This window comes from Eucalyptus grandis, chromosome 9, assembly GCF_016545825.1.
Source record: "Eucalyptus grandis isolate ANBG69807.140 chromosome 9, ASM1654582v1, whole genome shotgun sequence".
Lineage (NCBI taxonomy): Eukaryota > Viridiplantae > Streptophyta > Magnoliopsida > Myrtales > Myrtaceae > Eucalyptus > Eucalyptus grandis.
The window spans coordinates 32,552,843-32,575,457 of NC_052620.1; the positions used below are offsets into that span (position 1 = coordinate 32,552,843).

Below are 22,615 nucleotides of genomic sequence, written 5' to 3' on the forward strand. Positions count from 1 at the left end.
CAAGTGTTTCACTTCATTTCGAAACCTCTTGTTGGAGGGCAAATCCTTTGCTTCAAAGTGGGGAAGTTTCTTTAGTGCCACAACTTTTCCATTGGGCACTTGTGCTTCATAGACACTACCATAATCTCCGATCCCAATGCAATATTTGATGTCAAGTCCTCCGTTACATTATTATGTCTTTACATGCAATCCTCTCATCATAGTTCCATATTGACAAGAAATCTCCATTTTTCTCTATAGTCTCTGATCGCTTGTTTTTGTGCCACATCGAAATAGGAAGCATGATCCAAGAACTGTACGGAAATGAATATTGTAGCCAGCAGAACGAACATTGTCATATAATGAACAACGCTAGACCTTCTTCTGTCGGCTTCCTTGCCCATAAAAGAGGTGTCAGGAAAAGCCGCTCTCAGATTATCTAGAACTAGGCCCTTGATATGATTTTATAATAAGTCAAGGCGAACTAAGAGAGTATTGTTTTTAAATGTGGGAATTGAGCCAGAAAGAGAATTGTTGTGAAGATCAAGATGGCTTAGCCTGCTTAAATTTTCAAGTTCAATATGGATTTTCCTGATCAAGTTGTTCAAACTCAAATCTAGAAGCTTGATATTCCTTAAATCTCCTATTTTCGATGGGATGGCACCATCAAATCTATTTTCCCGTAAATTCAGCATGCTCAACTTCTCCAAATTGCCTATTTTTGACCAAATTGATCCATTGAGTTCGTTTTGTTGCAAAAGGAGACAATTCAAGCCCATCAAATTCCCTTTTCTAGAGAATAGATCCATTGAACTTGTTTTCTTGCAAATAGAGATAAGTCAAGCTTATGAATTTCCCAATAGCCAACGGAATGGGAACAATAAAGTTGTCGCAACTTAAATCAAGGTAAATAATACCTACAAGGTTCCCAAGTTCAAGAGTGATTTTCCCAACCAGGTTGTTCGAGCTCAAATTTTAACACTTCGAGATTCTCTTAACCTCCTATTTCCGATGGGATTGTACGATCAAATTCATTCTCCTGTAAATGCAGCATGCTCAAGCTCTCCAAATTGCCAATTTCCAATGGAATAGATCCATTGAGTTTGTTTCCTTGCAAAGAGAGATTAGTCAAGTTCATCAAATTCCCTTTTTTCCAGGGGAAGGGATCCACTGAATTCGTTTTCTTGCGAGTAGAGATGTATCAAGCTCGTCAAATTCCCTTGAAGGAATAGATCCATCCAATATGTTTCCTTACAAACTGAGATCAATTAAGCTCGCCGGACCCTCGCCAGGCCACCACGAGGCTCGGCCTCGCTTGATTTGGGTGAGGCCGAGCCTCGCCGGTGGCCTCGGTGGCCAGGCGAGCCTCTCACCGGTGGCCTCACGAGGTTCGCTTGGCCACCGGCGAGACTCGACCTCGCCCGATCTAGGCGAGGTCGACCTCACCTAGCCACGACGAGGCTTGGCCCGACAAGCCTCGCCATGGCTTGGCATCTCTAGGGGCCAGCGACGCTCCGGCCAAGTCGTCGGCCCTCGTTTGGCCGGTTGCCGGCATCGGCCATGGCCAAGGCCGGTGACCGGCAAAAGGAAGAAGAAGAAGAAGAAAAGAAAGAAAAGAAAAAAAGAGGAGAGAGAAAAATTGTTTCTTGGAATTGTTCTTGGGAATAAGAAACAACTTTTTCTACTTCCTATTTCTGTTTTAAATCTGTTCTCATGAACAAAAATAAATAAATTTTTTATTCCCAGGAATAAAAATTTTACCAAACGTGTTTCTGTTCTTTTTTTGTTCCCCAGAACAAAAGAACAAAATTTTTTGTTCCGGGGAACAAAAACAAAAATAAACAAACAGGGCCTAGATATGATTTTGAAACTAGTTATCAATTTACGTGTTCTGTTACGAATGAGGGACACCTAGATGTTAATCAAAGCCTTCTACGACAATCATCCTTGAAATCTTGCTCTTTTTGATCCATAACATAGGAACTTGTTTTCTAACTTGGTACAGGGACTGCGTGTAATAAACATATCTTTTATTGAATCAAAGGTGGGAAATAAGAAAATTTTCTTATATAATTTTGACCAAAACAGCCTGTCAAGTTGTCATTCTGTTTAGAAATTGTTTGGGCTGTTGGATAAATAAGCAAGGTCTAGGCAGCAGGAATGTCCAAATCTTTCTGTATTGAAATTTAGCATGAAAGAAAGCTATAAAATTGCTGCATATTAGTCTAATAAGGCCAACTAAACAAGTTCTGGAATGCATGAGGGGGCTGCAACGATGTTGATTACCCTTATAAAACTCTTTTTTCAGTAAAACCAATTGAAGATTGCTCACTTGGTGCTATGTATCCGTGTGTACCAACGACATTTGCGGTAAAATTGGATGAAGAGTCCGATCTAGGAGTCTCACTATGCTAAAATGCGACGCGAAACCCTGCAGTTCATTGTTGAGAAATATGTTGTTGCTCGACACATCTCGATGAACAATCGGCTGAGCAAAATCATGATGCAAGTAAGACAAGGCGTGCGCCACAATGATGGTTCAAGTGATGCTTTTTGCTGATGTTGCCCATCGTTTATGGAACAAAAAACAATATTAATTGGACTTATTCTATGAGTGTATCCAAATAGAATCAATTACATTATGGAAATTGTGTATGGGTACTCGTGTTTTATATCGGGACGGGTGGGTGTCTCGTTATTTCTTGATGCATTGTTTATTGATTATGCATTTCAATCTTATCGAAAAGAACAAAAATAAACGGATGTCATATATAAACTGCTTCTCACTCCTATAGCATGATATGGTAAAAAGTTCGACCCGACTTACTACTTTGCAGAAGCCATACACTTTTATATCCTCAATCACTTTGGCCAGATTGCAGCTTCATTTTTTCAATCCATCTCTTCACTGGACAAGCACTTGATGACCCTTACTCATCGCTTAGTCCTGATGAAGCTTCTATGGATCGATGTTCCATCCATGATTTGTTACTATCTCAGAGCTGAGCCAATGAGATCTCATGGAAGGGCTTCACTAATGGTAACTTTTGAGCTAGAAAAGCTTCTGAGACTTGCTTCATAGTTGGTCGAGACTTTGGATTAGTGCTCAAGCAAGCAAGCGCTAGAGAAACTATCAGAACAATACTTCTTGCAATAGAGTTCTCTCTTGGAAAAGGCAACCGTGGATCTAAGATTTTATGTAGCATGATATCTTCTCCAGAGGATGTCAAGAAGGTAGATATGATATCTCCTGGGTGCTCCCCATCATTATTTCCATTGCTACTACTCCAAAGCTATATACATCACATTTCTCATTAACAGCCAAGGTATACGCAAGCTCTGGAAAAAGAGAATACCAAAGGAAAAAAAGAAACTTTTATTAGTCATAAGGCCTCAGACGAGATGACGACACCCTTAACCCCCGCCCCGTCGCAGCCCCGCAAGGAGCAACTTTTCCCTCCCCGTCATCACCCCACATGACTAGTGCAGCACCCCACCCCGCTCCACTTGCCCCTCAAGTTTTTCTTGAAAAACAACCAATTTATTTTCCGCAGCAAAACGTTAAATAGAAATGAATGATTTAGTAATACCAATATAGATGCAATACAAAATCTTAAAATCTTGACTATTCAGATGAACTTTCACTTAGGTTTAACATAAAAATATAGTTAATGAGACTTCTTCTTTTTTTTTTCTAAAATAAGCAACCTAGTAAAACTAAGAATAGTAGCAAGAAAAGATTAATATTCATTATCCAAAGAATCTTCAAAATACATCAAAATAAATAAAATGAATACGGGAGTTGGAGCCACAGCGAACGGGGGTGGTTCCCTAGGGACAATTTCCCATCCCTAATCGAGGCACTACCAATTCTTAGCTATAGTGGAACTATAAGTCATTGATGTGCATGGATGATGAAATTTCAAAGATGTCGTTTAATTCAACCGTAAGGGTAAAAAAAGGAAAGAAAAGCTTATGAAGTATGAAGTATTGCTCACCCGGTGCAATATATCCATAGGTGCCACCGATATTTGTGGTGAAGTTAGATGAGGAATCATGATTTAGAAGTCTTGCGGTGCCAAAATCTGATACAAAAGCCTGCATTTTGCTATTCAATAAGATGTTGTTGCTAGATATGTCTCGATGAACAATTGGCTGAGCACAATCATGGTGCATGTAAGACAAAGCGTGTGCCATGTCCTGGACAAGATTGATTCTTTTGGACCAATCTAATTCCACCGCTTCAACGTCATCTCTCAAAACACAGAACAAACTCCCATTTTCCATATATTCGTAAACCAAGAACATGCATCGCCTATGTAAGCAGAAACCATGAAGCTTGATAATGCTTCTATGCCTTACTTTTGTTAAGTGTTTCACTTCATTCCGAAAGCTCTTGTCAAAGGACGGGTCCTCTGCTTCAAGACGGTGAAGTTTCTTCAATGCCACGACTTTCCCATTGGGCAATCGCGCTCTATAGACACTCCCGTAACCGCCAGTCCCGATACAATATTTGATGTCGAAGTCCTCTGTTGCATTGATTATGTCTTCATATGCAATGCCCCACAATGCCCCCGTCATAATTCCATATTGACAAGAAATTTCCATTTTTCTCTGTAGTCTTTGGTTGCACACTCTTTTTTGTACGTCGAATTAGGAAGCAAGATCCGACTATACAAGAACTAACTATTGTAGCCAGTGGAATGAACACCGTCATATGAAAAACTACGCTAAACCTTCTGTGGGCTGGGGTTTCATCAAACTGGGTCAAATCTTTGTTGCCGAGAAAAGCGGCAGGAGTGAAAGCAGCCATAAGTTTTTCTGGAATTGGTCCACTGAGATGATTGTATGATAAGTTAAGGCTAACTGGGGAAAAATAACTTGGAAATATGGGAATCAAATTCTCAAGTTCAATGGGGATTTTCCCGACTAAGTTGTTTGAGCTCAAATCTAGAAACCTGAGATTATTTAAATTTCCTATTTCCGTAGGAATAGATCCACCAAGTTTGTTTTCTTGCAAATAGAGATGGGTCAAGCTCGTCAAATTCCCTATAGAGGATGGAATGGAACTAGTGAAGTTGTTAAAGCTCAAATCTAGATGAGTGAGGCTATATAAATCTCCTATTTTCAATGGAATGGCACAATCAAATTTATTCCCATGTAAATCTAAAACGATCAAGTTGGTTAAATAGACTAAAGATAAAGGAATGGGGCAAGTGAAGGAGTTTCCTCCCAAATAGAGATGCGTCAAGTTCCTCAATTTTGCTACAGATGAAGGAATGGGACCGACGAAGAAGTTGTCTTCTAGGTCAATGTGGTACAAGTTCACACAGTTTCCTATCTCAAGCGGGATGAAGCCATCTAAGTCATTTTGGCTAAGATTGAGGAGGCGTAAATTGGACAAAAGACCAAGAGTCGGAGGGATCGTGCCATGAAGCTTATTAGAACTAAGATCTAGGTGGATTAGCATTTTTAGATTTCCCACTTCAGGAGGGATAGGACTATCGATGTGATTACTATGAATGTCAACAACTTCTAACATGGTGAGGTTTTGGAGACAAAGAGGTAACTCACCAGTTAGGTAATTGCGGGACAAGTTGAGGTGTCTGAGCTTTGGAAGTGCACATATTTGAAGGGGAATGACACCAACAAGGCGATTATCAGGCAGCCCAAGAGAGGTGAGATTTGAAAGTAAAGAGAAATTCATGTTGCTCCAATGATGTTGGAACCAATAGTAGTAGTATTGGGGTGGTATGTTTAATTTGACAACACTTCCAAACTTGCACAAAACGCCAGGCCACATGCAATGTGACAAGGAAATGTTCCTCGTAATGTAGTTAGGCCACCATCCATACGAAGAAGAGTATCTACCTCTATTTTAGTGGCAAGGGCAGGGAAGTTGTGGGAGAGAGCTAGCACAATAACGATCCATGTGGCTGCAATCATCAACTGACAAACATGTAGGCCGATGTGTTTGCTTACAAGATTCATGCTTTAGAGAGAGAGAGAGAGAGAGAGAGAGAGAGGGTCTCTTCTTTTTCTTGGGAAGTAGAAAGCCTAAGTTTGCTATAATTTATGGAAAGGCAATCCAAAAGAAATTACTCCATGGAGAGCAATTCAACATAACAACTTGGAACTCTCCCAAAGTCTCCCCGTGTGGCACATTATGATCATGGTCACCAAGCGGTGGGGCCTCGTGGTTTTAGTGCGGATCTAATTCACACTTCACACTACACTATTCTATGTTTGAATCTTGACGTGACTTGGAACTCTCCCAAAGTCTCCTCGTGTGGCACATTATGATCGTGGTCACTTGGCAGTGGGGCCTCGTGGTTTTAGTGTGGATCCAATTCATACTTCACACTACACTATTCTATGTTTGAATCTTGACGTGGAACCCATGTGTGCTGACTTTTGGATTAGTATGTAGTTAATGGTGTGACATCCTAGATTTTCTACTCTGCTTTCAATTCAATAAATCGGGCATTTCATCGACGCGCCTATAGAGCTGTTCTTAGAGCTGATCACTCTTGAGATAACTAGATTATCTGGAGAAGCCATTAAGGATTTTAAGGCAAATAGACTTAAGAATTCGACCAAGACTCGGTTACTCGACCGTGTTCATCTACTGAGATCATTATGGCACATATGTAAATTGATTAGAGATCAATGATAGGTCAATTCGACTGAAATGAGTGGTTAGACATAGATGATCCCACTAAATTGCAAAATTCTCATCAATTGGCACTAGTTTGATTTTTCTATCATTTTGGTACCATGTGCCCATATTTGAAACCTCGAGATTTCACGACGACTGAAAGTCACCAATGTGTCAAATAGGTTCATTGTGGCTCGAAGAAAATTGACCACAGGTCATTTGCTCTAAAAAGTTTCGCAAGCTACCCGATAACCTAGGTTACGCTAAAAACGCGCCAGAGTAAAATTAATCGTAAATTTGAATCCGATTTCATAAATTAAAAGTTCTGTCATGTCACGATAAATTTTAGAAACGTCGACTCAGTCTCAGAAGATTTTTCTGCAACCCGAGACTTTTTGGAAAAAAGTCATCCTAGGGCCGTTTTTGTCCAGAAAAAGCTGGGGATCGTTTTTTATCACGCAATTGGGATGCAAGATGGTTCAATTAGAGAGGAAAAATACCAATTTGAGTATTGACTCGATAATGGAATTTATTGAGATCAATTTATGACGAAACAAGTAGGAACAAGTGTCCAATTGAAGGAAATAGCAAGCAAATTCGTATGCCCCCTATTGCCTAGTCTTTTGGACCACTTCAAGGGTTGTGAGGAGTGCATGGGTGGAGGAATGGCAGCCAAGGAAGCCATACTTGGCTGTAGTTGAAGAGTGGGGAACAAGGGAGACAAGCTTATGGAAAAATTGGCATGTGGCCCCCCTCTAGCCCTCTCCTTGCTCCTCAAGCCAACCGGCTAGCCATCATCTCTCCACCCTCTCCATTTTCGCACACCAGCAGCTAGCAAGAAGCTAGCAGCATCGTCCGAACAGCCAGCAAGCCAAGGAGCCGCCTCACGCCGTCGTTCGCACCGCCACACACCGTCCTCGTCCCTGTGCGCGCCACCGCCCAGCCATGCGTGTTCCAACCTATTCCACCACCGTCCTCGCCTCCAGCAAGCTGCTATTGGTAAAGGACTAGGAGCCCGGAGTTTGTGAGGTGAAGTCCAAAGAATCGATGACCATGTTCGACTAGCTAGTCGTAGACAATTCTCTTTTGTAGGGAGCCAATTCCTTTCTATAAACCTTTATGTATAGACCCGTGTGTTTATAAAAATGTATTTTTTCGAAAAATTGGTCATACTTTCCTATCCAATTATTTTATTATCTGGGGATTATTTATATGCTTTCGCATGCATACTAAAATGAATGGATCGGCGATGCGTCCTGGGACATCGCTATTATATCGACCAAGCAGGGATGAGCACATGCTCAAAGGGTCGAGACGTTACAAATGGTTCATTGAAAGTCATGGTCTTTATGAAACTTTTACTCGGTGATGTTTTGCTCTTAAATTTTCTAACCCATTGTAAGGGAAAGGTCATAATCTTTATGACACTTTTACTCGGTGATGTTTGACTCTAAAATTTCTAACCCATTGTGAGGGAAAGGTCATGGACCAATTTTTCTGTCTTTTCTTCTTTTGACTAACAAGCCAAAGGTCATGGACCAATTTTTCAGCCTTTTCTTCTTTTGACTAACAAGCCAAAGGTCATGGACCAATTTTTCAGCCTTTTCTTCTTTTGACTAACAAGCCTTCGACTTTTTTTTTTTCCTTGGGAATGACAAGCTTTCAACTTACAAAGAGAAAGATTCTTGTAATTCCAATCACATTAACGTGTAAAGCGGGTTGTGCATCCCAAACAATAGTGACCCTAGTGGCATCAATTCTCAAAACACCAATTGCACTCACCCTTTCATCATGTACTCATAAACCAAGAACACCCCATGTATAGACCCGTGTGTTTATACAAATGTATTTTTCGAAAAATTGGTCATACTTTCCTATCCAATTATTTTATTATCTGGGGATTATTTATATGCTTTCGCATGCATACTAAAATGAATGGATCGGCGATGCGTCCTGGGACATCGCTATTATATCGACCAAGCAGGGATGAGCACATGCTCAAAGGGTCGAGACGTGACAAATGGTTCATTGAAAGTCATGGTCTTTATGAAACTTTTACTCGGTGATGTTTTGCTCTTAAATTTTCTAACCCATTGTAAGGAAAGGTCATAATCTTTATGACACTTTTACTCGGTGATGTTTGACTCTAAAATTTCTAACCCATTGTGAGGGAAAGGTCATGGACCAATTTTTCTGTCTTTTCTTCTTTTGACTAACAAGCCAAAGGTCATGGACCAATTTTTCAGCCTTTTCTTCTTTTGACTAACAAGCCAAAGGTCATGGACCAATTTTTCAGCCTTTTCTTCTTTTGACTAACAAGCCTTCGAATTTTTTTTCCTTGGGAATGACAAGCTTTCAACTTACAAAGAGAAAGATTCTTGTAATTCCAATCACATTAACGTGTAAAGCGGGTTGTGCATCCCAAACAATAGTGACCCTAGTGGCATCAATTCTCAAAACACCAATTGCACTCACCCTTTCATCATGTACTCATAAACCAAGAACACCCCATGTATAGACCCGTGTGTTTATAAAAATGTATTTTTTCGAAAAATTGGTCATACTTTCCTATCCAATTATTTTATTATCTGGGGATTATTTATATGCTTTCGCATGCATACTAAAATGAATGGATCGGCGATGCGTCCTGGGACATCGCTATTATATCGACCAAGCAGGGATGAGCACATGCTCAAAGGGTCGAGACGTGACAAATGGTTCATTGAAAGTCATGGTCTTTATGAAACTTTTACTCGGTGATGTTTTGCTCTTAAATTTTCTAACCCATTGTAAGGGAAAGGTCATAATCTTTATGACACTTTTACTCGGTGATGTTTGGCTCTAAAATTTCTAACCCATTGTGAGGGAAAGGTCATGGACCAATTTTTCTGTCTTTTCTTCTTTTGACTAACAAGCCAAAGGTCATGGACCAATTTTTCAGCCTTTTCTTCTTTTGACTAACAAGCCTTCGACTTTTTTTTTCCTTGGGAATGACAAGCTTTCAACTTACAAAGAGAAAGATTCTTGTAATTCCAATCACATTAACGTGTAAAGCGGGTTGTGCATCCCAAACAATAGTGACCCTAGTGGCATCAATTCTCAAAACACCAATTGCACTCACCCTTTCATCATGTACTCATAAACCAAGAACACCCCATGCTTGTGAAAGTAGAAATCATGGAGCTTAATTATTATTTTATATCGTACTTCCGTCAATTGTTTCATTTCATTTTGGAAGCTCTTGTCAAAAAGATAGGTCCCCTACCTCAAGACAATGAAGTTTCTCCAATGCCATGATATATTTCATTGGGCAATTGCGCTCTATAGACATTATTGTAACCTCCACTTACTATGCAATTTTGATGGCGAAGTCTTCCGTTGCATTGATTATGTCTTCATATGCAATTCTCCCAACATTATTCCTTATCAACCAGAAACCTTTGTATTTTTTTGTTCTCTCTAATTGCATGCTCTTTGTTGTACATCAAAATAGGAAACGACCCCTAAGTACTAAATGGCAAATTAGAGTTATAGATAAGTGATCCAAAAAAGACATTATAAATTATCCAAAGTTCAACAAGAGCCATAATTTCGGATGAACAAGATCTAAATTTTCTGGTGGACCATATAAAATTCTTCAGTCCCACTCAAAGGTTAACTCCCAATTATTTTAGGAGTCCCTATATGTTTCTGAAATTAATTATTATTGCTTCGAGGACACTGTTGTTTTTAGTAATTGAACCTCTGCTGTTCCTTCTAATCCTCCACTAATCCATTCATAACCCCATTTTAATTATTTCGTTTAAGGTCCCAAAAGACCGCTGAGAATTTGCAACTGCAATACGAAGACTATCTATTGAAATTGTATGGCCAGTGGAACAAGCCGACTCCAGTCAAAAGCAGCTTCCGACATACTTTGCTCCACCCCAAAATCTATTTACAAATTTTCCACCCCACCATATCTTCTAAGAGTCTTCTCTACTTTGATTTCTTTGAGCCATGCAATACGTTGTGTCCAACCAAAATGAACGGATAACCGCCAAATCAGTGAATACAATTTGAGAACTTGCATCAATTATTGGGTAAATAAAAACGACGGACAAATGAAGTTTTTAATAGGAAAATCATAAAAGATTCAATGATCTGGATCCTTCAAATTAGTCGTGAATTAATCACGCTTGTTTGTCAATCCGATTGGAAGGAGTTTCTATCAAAAAGTACCCTGAATATTGAAATCCATCCAAGAAACCAATTTCTTCTCATGTATCAAGAATTTACCTAGTCAATTTAGTTGTTAAGAAGACCATGAAAATGATGGTGTGCCAATTAGATTTTGTTGGAGCTGCCCCAATGAGATCGCATGGAAGGGCTCGACCATTTGTATTTTTCGAGCTAAAAATGCTCTGGAAACCTGTTTTATTGTCGGTCGTGACTTTAGGTTTGCACTTAAGCAAGCAAGAGCTAGAGAAATCGCTTGAACAATGTTTCTAGCAAAAGAACTCTTTCCGAGTCGAGTAACATGATATCTTCTCCTTCTGAGGTTGATAGCATCGAGATGAATTCTGCCGTATGCTTGCCCATTAGTGTTTCCGTTGTCACAACCCCGAAGTTATAAACATCAAATTTCTCACTAACCACCAAACTGTAAGCGAGCTCTGTGAAAATGAAAAAGAATCAAAAAGTTGTACAGTCATATCTCTAGAGTTAGAATCTAGACACCAGAGATGATTTTTAAACTTATTATCAGTCAACGTGTTCTGTTACAAACGAAGGACAACCGGATGTTAATCAAAGCTTTCAACGCATATCATCATTGAAATCTTGCTCTTAATGATCCATAGCATAGGAACTTGTTTACTAAATTGGTACAGTGACTGCTTGAAATAAACATATCTTCTATTGAATCAAAGCTAGGAAATAAGAAAACTTTCCCATAGAATGTTGACCAAAACAACCTGTGAAATTGTCACCTTGTTTAGAAATTGTTTGGGCTGTTGTATGAATAAGCCTAGGTCTAGGCAGCAGGAATGCCCAAATCTTTCTGTAGTGAAATTTAGCATGAAAGAAAGCTATTAAAGTTACTGCATGTTAGTCTTAAAAGGCCAACCAAACAAGTTTCGGAAAGTATGAGGGGGCCCGAGTACAGCTAAGGACATGTTGCAGATTATGCTCATCATGCTGCAGCTCTAGTCACTTGTTATTGCCGTATTCTTTGGACTACGGCATTTATAAAGTAAAGCGAGACATTTACCGATGCATCAAAGGAAACACGATTTCCACAATTCATGTGTTATTTTTTTATTGACTTGACACTTACTGGGGAAAAGTGTAAAAAAAGTCCTAAACCTTTTGCATTTGTGTCGATTTAGTCCTAAACCTTTTTTTTGGTGCCGATTTAGTCCTAAACCTTTTTTTACGTTGTGTCAATTCAGTCATTTCCGGCCAATTTTGGCCAAATTTTGCTAACTAGACGCCGACCGGCTAATGTGGCCTGATCGGCGCTGACATAGACAACTTTTAATAATATTTTTTTCTTTATTTTTTTTTTGTCTTGTCCCTCCAATCGGTCGCCGAGGTCCGACGATTAGCCAAAGGTGATGGTTGGCGAGGGCGAGGCCGACCTCGCCGGCCACCTTGCGGGCAAGGCTCACCCTCGCCGGATATGGCAAGGTTGAACCTTGCCGGCCATGGGCAAGATCCGACGAGGGCGAGCCTCGCCCATGGCTGGCGAGGGCCGGCGAGGCTCGACCCCGCCAGATCCGACGAGGGCGAGCCTCGCCCATGGCTGGCGAGGGCCGGCGAGGCTCGACCTCGCCAGATCCGGCGAGGGCGAGCCTCGCCCATGGCTGGTGAGGGCTGACAAGGGCGAGCCTCGCCCAATAGGTGGCCGGCGAGGTCGGCCTCGCCCTCGCTAGCCATCACCTTTGGCCGGTCGCTGGACCTCGGCGACCGGCTGGAGGAAAAAGACAAAAATAAAAAAATAAAAGAATATTAAAATATTATTAAAAGTTATCCACATCAACACTGATCAGGCCACGTTAGCCAACCGGCGTCCAATCAGCAAAATTCGGTCAAAATTGGCTGGAAATGATTGAATTGGCGTAACGTAAAAAGGTTTATAACTGAATCGGTACCAAAAAAAGGTTTAGGACTTTGTTAGCCTTTTTCCCACACTTACTGTAACTCTTTTAGTTTTTCGTCCCTTCCTTTTTTCTTTTGAGATGACGGAGTTGCTCAACTCGTAGAGCTGTAAAAGGGGAACTAATTACTGAAAATTGAATTAGGTTGTGAAGCAATCCAAGTTTCAGCACCCCCGCAAACCAAAATCTATATATCATATGTCATCTCTACTTTTTACATCCTTGCAGAGTCACATTGCTTCATCAATGACTATTCTATTATTTTGAACAGAAAAAAAAAAAAAAAAAAGGATCTTTTCCATGCTCGTAAATTCCTAAAAGAGTTGGTAAGTGCCTAAATACTAATGATAAATGGATCTTCATCGAGTATGATTTTATACAACATAAAATCAGCAATAGTAATATTATAACTTTTTAAGCAATCATTTAAGTATCATAATTTTTAGCTCACTTAAGTTACATTGGTGATTTTTTTACTAAAAATTCCTATGTGGCATTGATTCCTAGCAAATCAATTGGATGATTTAATATTAAATTAATTCCACAATAAATCTTCAATTTAAAAAAAAAAACGTTATTGTAATTTTAGATATTTGGTTTTTAAAAGTTACACCACTAATTTTTGAGCAAACAAAATATTCTACTCTTGCAAATCTCTAAATTACATAGTTTTGTGATTCAATTACAATTTAAATAAGCATACCGACCAAAAGAAAAAGGATTTAAACCATGTGAGGATGGATCTTGTGCACATCCATCAAGAAGTCAAGATCTTTTGGGGTTTTACGTGTGTTGACTTTGGATAAGTGCTTGGTCCATGGGAAATCAAGGTCTTTATGACACTTTTACTAGGTGATGTTTGGCCTTAAAAATTTCTTACCCATCGTAAGGGAAAGCTCGCAGACCAATTTTTCAGCTTTTCTTCTTTTGCACATCCATGTAAGAATGGATCTTGTGCACATCCATCATGAAGTCAAGATTTTTTTGGGGTTTTACGTGTGTTGACTTTGGATCAATGCATGGTCCATGGTTCATGGGAAGTCAATGTCTTTATGACAATTTTATTGGTGATGTTTGGCCCTAAAAATTTCTAACCCATCGTAAGGGAAAGGTCATGGACCAATTTTTCCGCCTTTTTCTTCTTTTGACTATCAAGCCTTCAACTTAGAAAGAGAAAGATCCTTGTAATTTCAATCACACTATAAATATCAAAGCATGTTGTGCATCAATGATAGTGACCCTATTGGAATCATTTCTCAAAGCACATAGTAGACTTCCACTTCCATCATGTACCCATAAACTAAGAACACACATAACTTGTGTACGTAGAAACCATGAAGTTTCATTATGCTTCTACATCGTACTTTGGTCAATTGTTTCACTTTATTTTGGAAGCTTGTGCCAAAGATGGGTCCTCTGCTTCAAGACGGTGAATTTTCTCCAATGCCATGATTTTCCTTGGGCAATCTCACCATATAGACACTACCTAACATCCACTCAAGATGCAATATATGATGTTGAACTCTTTCGTTGAATTGATTATGTCTTCATATGCAATTCTCCCATCATAATTCCTTATCGACAAGAAATCTCCATGTTTCTCTTATGCCTTTGATTGCATGCTTTTGTTGTACATTGAGATACGAAGCAAGGCCTAAGAACTAGATGAGAAATTAGATAAGTGAGATTATCCAAACGTATCATTTAAAAAATGTCCAAAGTTCAAGGAGAGCCGAAAGTTTATGGACAAGATTTAATTCTCTCTGGTGGACCATATAAAATTCTCCAGCCTCACTCAAAGGTTCACCCCCAATTATTTTAAGAGTCCATTTATGTTTCTGAAATTGATTTTTATTCATTCGAGGACACTGTTTTTGTTGAGTAATTGAACTTCTGTCATTCCTTCTAATCATCCATTAATCCATTCATAACACCATTTTAATTATTTTGTTTAATGTCCAACAAGATTGCTGAGAAATTGCGAGGAACTGCCATGAAAGAGAGATGACTCTAGCCAAAAACAGCTTCCGACATACTTTGCCTAAGTTTGACTTTGATGAACACATGTAACACGTTGTGTTCAACTAATTTGAGGACTTGCATCAATTATTGAGTAAATAAAGACGACGACCGTAATGAATTTTTTAATAGGAAAATGAGAAAAGATTCAACGATCTGGGTACTTCAAATCACTCATGAATTAATTATACTTGTGTCTCTGTCAAACTGGCAGGAATTTCTATCAAAAAGTGCCTTGAACTATGAAATTCATCCAAGGTACTAATTTCTTCTTCTATATCGAGAATGTACCTAGTCAATTTAGCTGTTAAGAAGACCATGAAAAAAGTTGATGCGCCGAATAGATTTTGTTGGAGCAGATTGCATGGAAGGGCTCAACCAGTGGTATTTTTTTAGCCAAAATAGCTCAGAAACTTGTTTCATTGTCGGTCTTGACTTTGGGTCTGCACTTAACAAGCAAGAACCAGAGAAATCGCTTGAACAATGTTCACGACAGAACTCTTTCTCAAAATAGGCAAGCGTTGGTCTAACATGTCGAGTAACATGATATCTTCTCCTTCTGAGGTCGACAGCATCGAGATGATCTCTGCCAGATGCTTGCCCATTATTGTTTTTATTACCATTACTCTGAAGCTATATACGTCAGATTTCACCTTAATCGCCAAATTGTAAGCAAGCTTTGTGAAAAAGAAAGAGAATCACAAAGTTGTGCAATCATATCTTGGAGTTAGAACCTGGATAGCAGAGATGATTTTGAAACTAGTTATCAATCAACGTCTTCTGTTGCAAATGAGGGATACTTGGATGTTAATTAAAGCTTTCAACGCGCATCATCATTGAGATCTTGCTCAAACGCGTATCATCGTTGAGATCTTGCTCGTAATGATCCATAGCATAGGAACTCGTTTACCACTTGTACAGTGACTGCGTGTAATAAACATATCTTTTATTGAATCAAAGGTTTGATGAAGTCGGAGGGAAGAAGAGATCCAGCAGCAAGGGCATTACCGACCCGACCCATCGTATCGAAAACTGCTGCATTAAGGCACATTCTCAAAATAGGTACTATCGAATTAGGTGGTCAATGATATCATCACCATTTTCATCACATCAGAACCATACATGAGATAATCATGTGATATCTATTTTTCCATCAATAAAAAAGTATTCGATTTTAGGTCGAAGCAATTCTATATTTTACACGAGAAAGCATGTATCTTTTATTTATTACTCCGCTTTTTTATCTGATACAGTAGCAACAGGTGCTCAAAGCAAATCAACACATTCAAGACTTATTATTAGTACATCTATCAGCAGGGTTCTATATTCTAAAATGACAACTGTCTTTTAGGAAAGTAGCAGTGGCACTGCAGCTCAAGATCATGGATAGGAGGTGACATAAAAGGTTACAAAAAGTTATGGCACTAAAGTGAATACCATAATAAATTATGACACTTAAGTGATTGAAAAAAAAAATTGTGATCCTTAAGTGAGCGCCATACGAAAATTATAATACATGTGATGTCATTTTCCCAAATTAAAGTTTAATATGCATGGAGTGCCAAATCCTTATGGTACGTGGCGCTGAATACCCCATGAGAAGGATACAAGGTTGGATTGCAGATCTTGGTAATTTTGTTTGGCTACTGCAGGTGCCCAGGACATCAATGGGCATAGGACAGATTATGTCTGTATGTGATGTGGTGGGGGAACACCGAATTCGTAAGTTCATATACCTTTATGTGTGAAGAAAATATCATCCCCCCGTGTGTCTACCAAAGATCCATTATGTAAAACCATCAGGGATTCAGAGGTCAAGATATAAATGAAGCAAAAGGACGTGCAACTTAATCCACAAAAATGCAGGAAACGATACATAACAGTTCGCTATATTGTCATCACTAGGGGAGCATTCCATATGTAGGTTTCTATATACATGTTTATGACATCACCACTTCAGGCATCATCATCATCAGAATAGGAATATGGGTACCAAACTTTTGATGTGTGCTCATCCAAGTATTGTGAATCCGGGTGTTCTGCAGATGTGAAGTCCCTGAGGCGCACAAGTCCATATTGAAGACCAGAAGAGGCAGTAACGATACAACAACCGTCCATAGCAATAGCCGAACATCCAGAGGTGGAACTCCATTCATCCAGGCCACCAGAAATCAGCGAGTTCCCTTGATTAGCGGTGTCAGCTTCCCAAACATTAGCATAATCATCTTCTGGTCCCCCTGTAACTATTTTGTATGGATCCATATGCAAATGCGCCACAGGACCAGATTGGCCATCCAGCTCAACTATTGGCACCGGTTTACTTTGGCCCTGGTTCTTTCTGACATCCCAAAGTGTCGCTCTGCAACATCTCAAACATGTTGCTTTTGGAGCACTGAAAACATTCTGTCAACAGAAAATTTTCCATAAAAGGGGTTTTGAATCCCCTCAGACATAAATGTCTTGTTGATTCCCAATTTATTTCCGACACTTTCAGGAATATCTGTCAGGTCTGTCACCACATGCCCCAGCCCATAAAGACAGCCTGGGCAGTTGAATAGAGGGACATCAGAATAGCTGTGACTTGCAGATATTTTATACAAGTACGTCATAAAAATGTGCTTGTCTGTTGAAAACTTTTTTCTCTGGTTCATTTTTTCCTATTGCAGTAAAGTAGGTAACAATCTATGAATCTGTAAAGTAGGTAACAGTGTATAAATCTTAAGGAACAACTGCTCCCTAACTCTATCACACGTTTTTCTTGCCAACAAAAAGATAAGCTCAGAGTACCTCCACAACTCATTGGAAGACAACGTTGATGAAAATAAGCGATATCACTCCATAGGTTCACTCAATGGGTGTAAAAGAATTTGATTCAGGAACGTCGATGTGCATTGCCTTGCATACTTTGTTTACACTTAGAGGATCGAAAGTATGGTCTGCCCAACAACCTAAATTTAATGCACCTGTGTTCATTCTAATTGGTCTAAGGATGTGCAGTTGTTACAGCTTCCTATATCCCATAAATGGATATGCAGCTCGTCATAAAAATAAACATATGAAGATTGCTTATTCTATGGAAATTATTGGATCAAAGGAAACAACGGCTATAGCAAAACGCTTTGGACAACTTGCAGCATGATCCCTTAGTGCGGATGATTCTACACCATACAAGTATAGTGAAGCTCATTAAATAATCTCTCTACCGCAAGGGAAAAAAAAAAAACTAACCTGCCAGTCTCACCCATACAGATTAATGACTTCGAAGGAATTCAAGCATGTTTGGGAAGTTGCTGCGGTGCTAACTCTTTTTTTTTTTTTTTTTTTTTTGGTAAGGCTGCGGTGCTAACTCTTTGAATTGTCCTTAAGTCTATAATAGTAACAAGGGAACCAGCAGCCACGTAGAGCAGTGACTCATGGCACTTCATGTTTACAGGCGCACCAGAAACAGAAGCCATCCCAACACAGCATGATGAACCAATAGCAGGTAATGCATCTGCATCCCAAATTCTTATCTAACATTATCTATCGGGTTAAGTAAAACAATATCCCAATAGGAACCAACATCGCAGGACAACAAAGCAATCACAATAAATCCATTCAAAGGAAAAAAGTCCATACTGATGTCGACAACTTCAGCTTATTCAAAGTTTCCTCCTTTTCAGCAGAAGACATGCTTAGGACTTATGGAACCTATTCGTATGATGTTGCTTTTTCTGATCTATACGCTTCTTAATAAGAAGAGTTCCTCAGTGGAAATATATTTTTTAATTTATACCTCAAGAGCTTATCCAATGATGGCTCTTGATGGAAATTACTCAGGGATCCAAGCAATGGTGAGAAATTAGTGAGGATAAAACGACAAAAAAGTACGGGATGCCAAGAAAGCGCCTGTATTTTGATGTGCTGGAGTAGGTTCCTCACATATTAGTTTTATGTGATTATTTGATGACATGCATATACCAATTTAATGAATTTATGTTTGTATACAGAATAAACAATTACTCTTTAAGAGGATAAGATAGAAGTACCTCAGAATCTGTTGAAAAAGACACCAAAAGAGAAGTACGGTGCCTGGAAGAAAAATATAAACATATGTTCATATCAGCTCATCCGGTGCAAGGACAACTTGAGAAATACAGTACTATTTAGAAACTTAGGGACTTGATAAGGAGCTTGCAAGTAGGTAATGTAGAACTGATAGTGATGATTGACAGAGCACACGGTAATGAACTTCTATATCACATGAGAGTTACTGTGACATAAAACTGAATCCCCATGACGAAGCCTACAAATCAGCAATGTCATTCTAGATTTTCTAACATTAGAGGCTTCTAACAAGTGCACAGCATGATAAAAGTGGAAGGGAAGAGACTTCAGTGGATGTGAGTATCCAAGAAACTATGTGATAGGCATTGCATAGTGTATTAGATGCCCTAAAATAAGATGAGAAATTCTCATTTTGAGGTGGTTCGGACAAGTGAATGATGAATTTTAGAAGTTCCTGTGAGAAAATGCAACTCTCTAATGAAGATGCAGGTTAAAGTGCAGCGGAAAAGCAAAAGCGCTGTGGATGAGAACCTAGAGAACATCTTGAGTACTTGGATAGTCACATGTCACTAAAGATTAATAGTGCGCAGCATTAGAGGATGCATGTGCTCAACATTTGGTGAAGCGCGGCTTTCTCTTACTATGCCTTAAGCAAAAGTAACTTATAGACAGGGAACCAAGAACATGATGGGCTAAACTTTAATTTGAAGTTTTGTGCTGATATAAGGCAATCACAAAAAAGGAAGACAAAGCGATAGCTATAAATTTACCAACTTCAAGGAATTAATAAATGTACTATGTGCCTTTTATTCCATACTTAGAGATTGGCATACTTAGAGATTATTTGAAAACAGAATGTACAAGCCAAGGACCAAATTTTCTTAAACCTTCTCAAAAAACACCATAAATAGAAGAGACGCCACAGAATGGTTCTTCGAGAAATAAACACATACCTAGCAACTGAAGTAAACTTGACTGGCTTCTCATGCCCATAAAAAATGGACTTTAACGCCTGTTTCCTACTTGCAAGGGACCAAAGTCGAACGGTACCATCCTCACCTCCACTTGCCAATACTTTACCCTTGCCTTCACGGTTTCACCTATTAATTTATCTGACAGGGTCAAAACTGGGCCACCTGTGTCCCCTAAAAGACCATTGGCATTTACCTTGAGAAAGGAAGCATACGAATCACAGACTGCACATATTTTTTAGAGATAATGGAGTTAGTAGACGCTGAACTTCTTTTTTTGCCCAAATGGGTCGTTTAACTACAATTTTTTTTTTTTTTTTTGAGTTAATACTTCCGTCAAATAAATGGACGGCATGCTGACATGGAGGACCACATCAGTCATATACATCTATGTCAACACCAAATCTTGCTCCTCCTAACCATCTGCTGACAGGGACCAAAAAAGAGGAAGGGAGAGAGAGAGCTCCCCGGAGGAAGAGACAAAGATGGAGGCGCTAGCTGGGAGGTCTCGATGGCACAGCCCAGCCACCAATGAAGGTGCACTGACCTGCAGGGTTGTCTAGGACCGCCACTGTGAGGGGCGGCACTGCAGCTGCCATCAGCCAGCGAGTGCGTGTGCGCGAAAGCTTCCACTCCTTCACCCTCCACATGGCCATTCCAATATTGAAAATTGATTTTTTTTACTAATCTTGAAAATTGAACTTTTTTTTTTTTTACGATTTAAAACATTCTTAATTTCAATATAAAAGCATGACACTTAACAGCAATACTTGGCCATGCCAGGGGTTCCATTTATTTTTTTTAATGGAAGGACTAATTTGAACAAAAAACTGTACAATTCAGGGACCCAATTCACCAAAACGAAAGTTGTGAGACCAGAGGAACAAATTGAAAGAGTTCAAGACTAATGGTGCCTTCATTCCTAAATTTTAAATCACTATAGGTCATAACCTAAATGATGAATCAAAATGAATAAAGGTCGACATATTATCTTCTTTTAAAATTTAAACCAAATAAGAGAACAAATTGCTTAAGCTTTTCATTACCTTAAAGCCCTTAATAGAAATAAAATTGACAGATGTCATACTCATCCTACACAGGCTTATCTCTCATTCAAACAGATTTCAGGAAGCGACAGTTAATCTCATACCTCCCACCATAGCCGAATGGAATGATCACAGCTTGATGTCACCAGCGCACTTTCCTTACTCTCTGTTCACCTCGGGATGAACAAATTACGCTAAGAGGAAAAAGTCTGCAACATCAAAGGATTCATATTCTAAAGAGTAAGACATACATTTTCACACAGAAGATTACACATCGGAACATTTGTTGACATCAATAAACCAGAGACGTGCTTGAAAAAAAAAAAAGAGTAACTAAATGCTCAATTTGATGAGTTTGGAGACCTTTAAGCAGTAGAGACACCCATCTTCTACTAGTTCTTGAGCTGACTCATAAAAAATATGCCACAATTTTTAATTTGCATTTAAAAATTCTATAAGTGACCAGGATTCACTAAATTGAGAAAAGTAGAATAGCAAGTCCACAACCAAAGTGTCTCTAGCTGTTAACCTGAGATCAAGAGGAAACTGTCAAGCCTGACTTAAGTTGTACTTATCCTTAAGAGTATTTCCAATCCATTTACTGAACCAGTGGCCCAAAGATTTTACGACACGGAACTTTAGGCAGTACGTTACCTGCAAGTGCATAGACTGATTGCTTTAGAGAGAGAATACTCTAGTAAATATGTGGACATTCAAGAAAAGATAGAACTTCAACTTAAGATAGAGCTACAACTTATGGAGGAAATGTTAGCATAGCTTCAATTGTGGCAGAGAAACTCATTTGAGGTAAATCAGGACACATGAGACAATGGCCTTCATATGCTCTAATAAGAAGATGTTGCTTTTAGATGGAAAAGACTTTCATCGTGGAGGATTTGATACTAAACAAGTCAATGGAACAACATGATCCGTGCAACTAGACCCATTGAGGAGGAGTAACCTTGTTTGTTGGCAATTTCGTTGCATAGAAGCAATATTTCGCATTGACGCGTGAAATGCAACTTTTTGACTTTTTAACCTTAAATCATTCACCAAAAAAAAAAGAATAAGACTCGACCGATTGTTCTTATGAGAACTTATAGTACAAAACTGTGACTGCACATGGACAGTCAACATCACTATATTATACTCATTTGCAATCCTGTTTGTCTTTAACGTAACTTTTATCAAACATTTAATACCTGAATTGACAGTATGCCATCATACTACAAAATATCCAGCAGCATGTAGCATGCATCATTAACTAAGCCCATGTCCAGTTTCATAATCTACGCTACACAAGAGCAGAACAGTCCATCCTAGCAGTCTCACCTCATACAAGTAACTTCTGCTTTGTGTCTGTTTAGATCAACAATAGACTCCCATCGACCAGCAGAGCTATCAGACTTCAGAGTTCGCAAGCCTGAACCCTGAATGCAACACCACATGTAGCAAGTGTTACAAGCTTATTTTGCCCAAGAATGAAACTGGATACATTTAATTAATCTCTGTAACAACTAATTCATAAACTTTTAAGGCTGTTTCCTTGTAATGAGCAATTTGGCAACAATGGATGACACTTTGACTAATGCCACGGAAGCTAAAACTAGGAGACAAGCATGGGAGGCGCTACTCAATTGGAAGCAAGCTGGGAAATCAACATAAAAAGCAAAAAGAACAGATCTATCATACCTGGTCAAGAACCACGTGGTTCTTATCCATTAAAATGTCAATGCATGGAGCCCGTGTACAGTC

At 39.2% G+C, this 22,615-nt stretch overlaps 1 protein-coding gene across 1 annotated transcript; it reads right to left on the minus strand.

The window, feature by feature from the left end:
- Window positions 1–3,867: 3,867 nt before the first annotated feature.
- On the minus strand, window positions 3,868–5,686 carry LOC104420755 (MDIS1-interacting receptor like kinase 2). The gene is given in 2 exon segments (XM_039302545.1): window positions 3,868–4,542; window positions 4,544–5,686. Coding segments are annotated over 2 exon segments (1,818 nt in total).
- Between the last annotated feature and the right edge of the window lie 16,929 nt (window positions 5,687–22,615).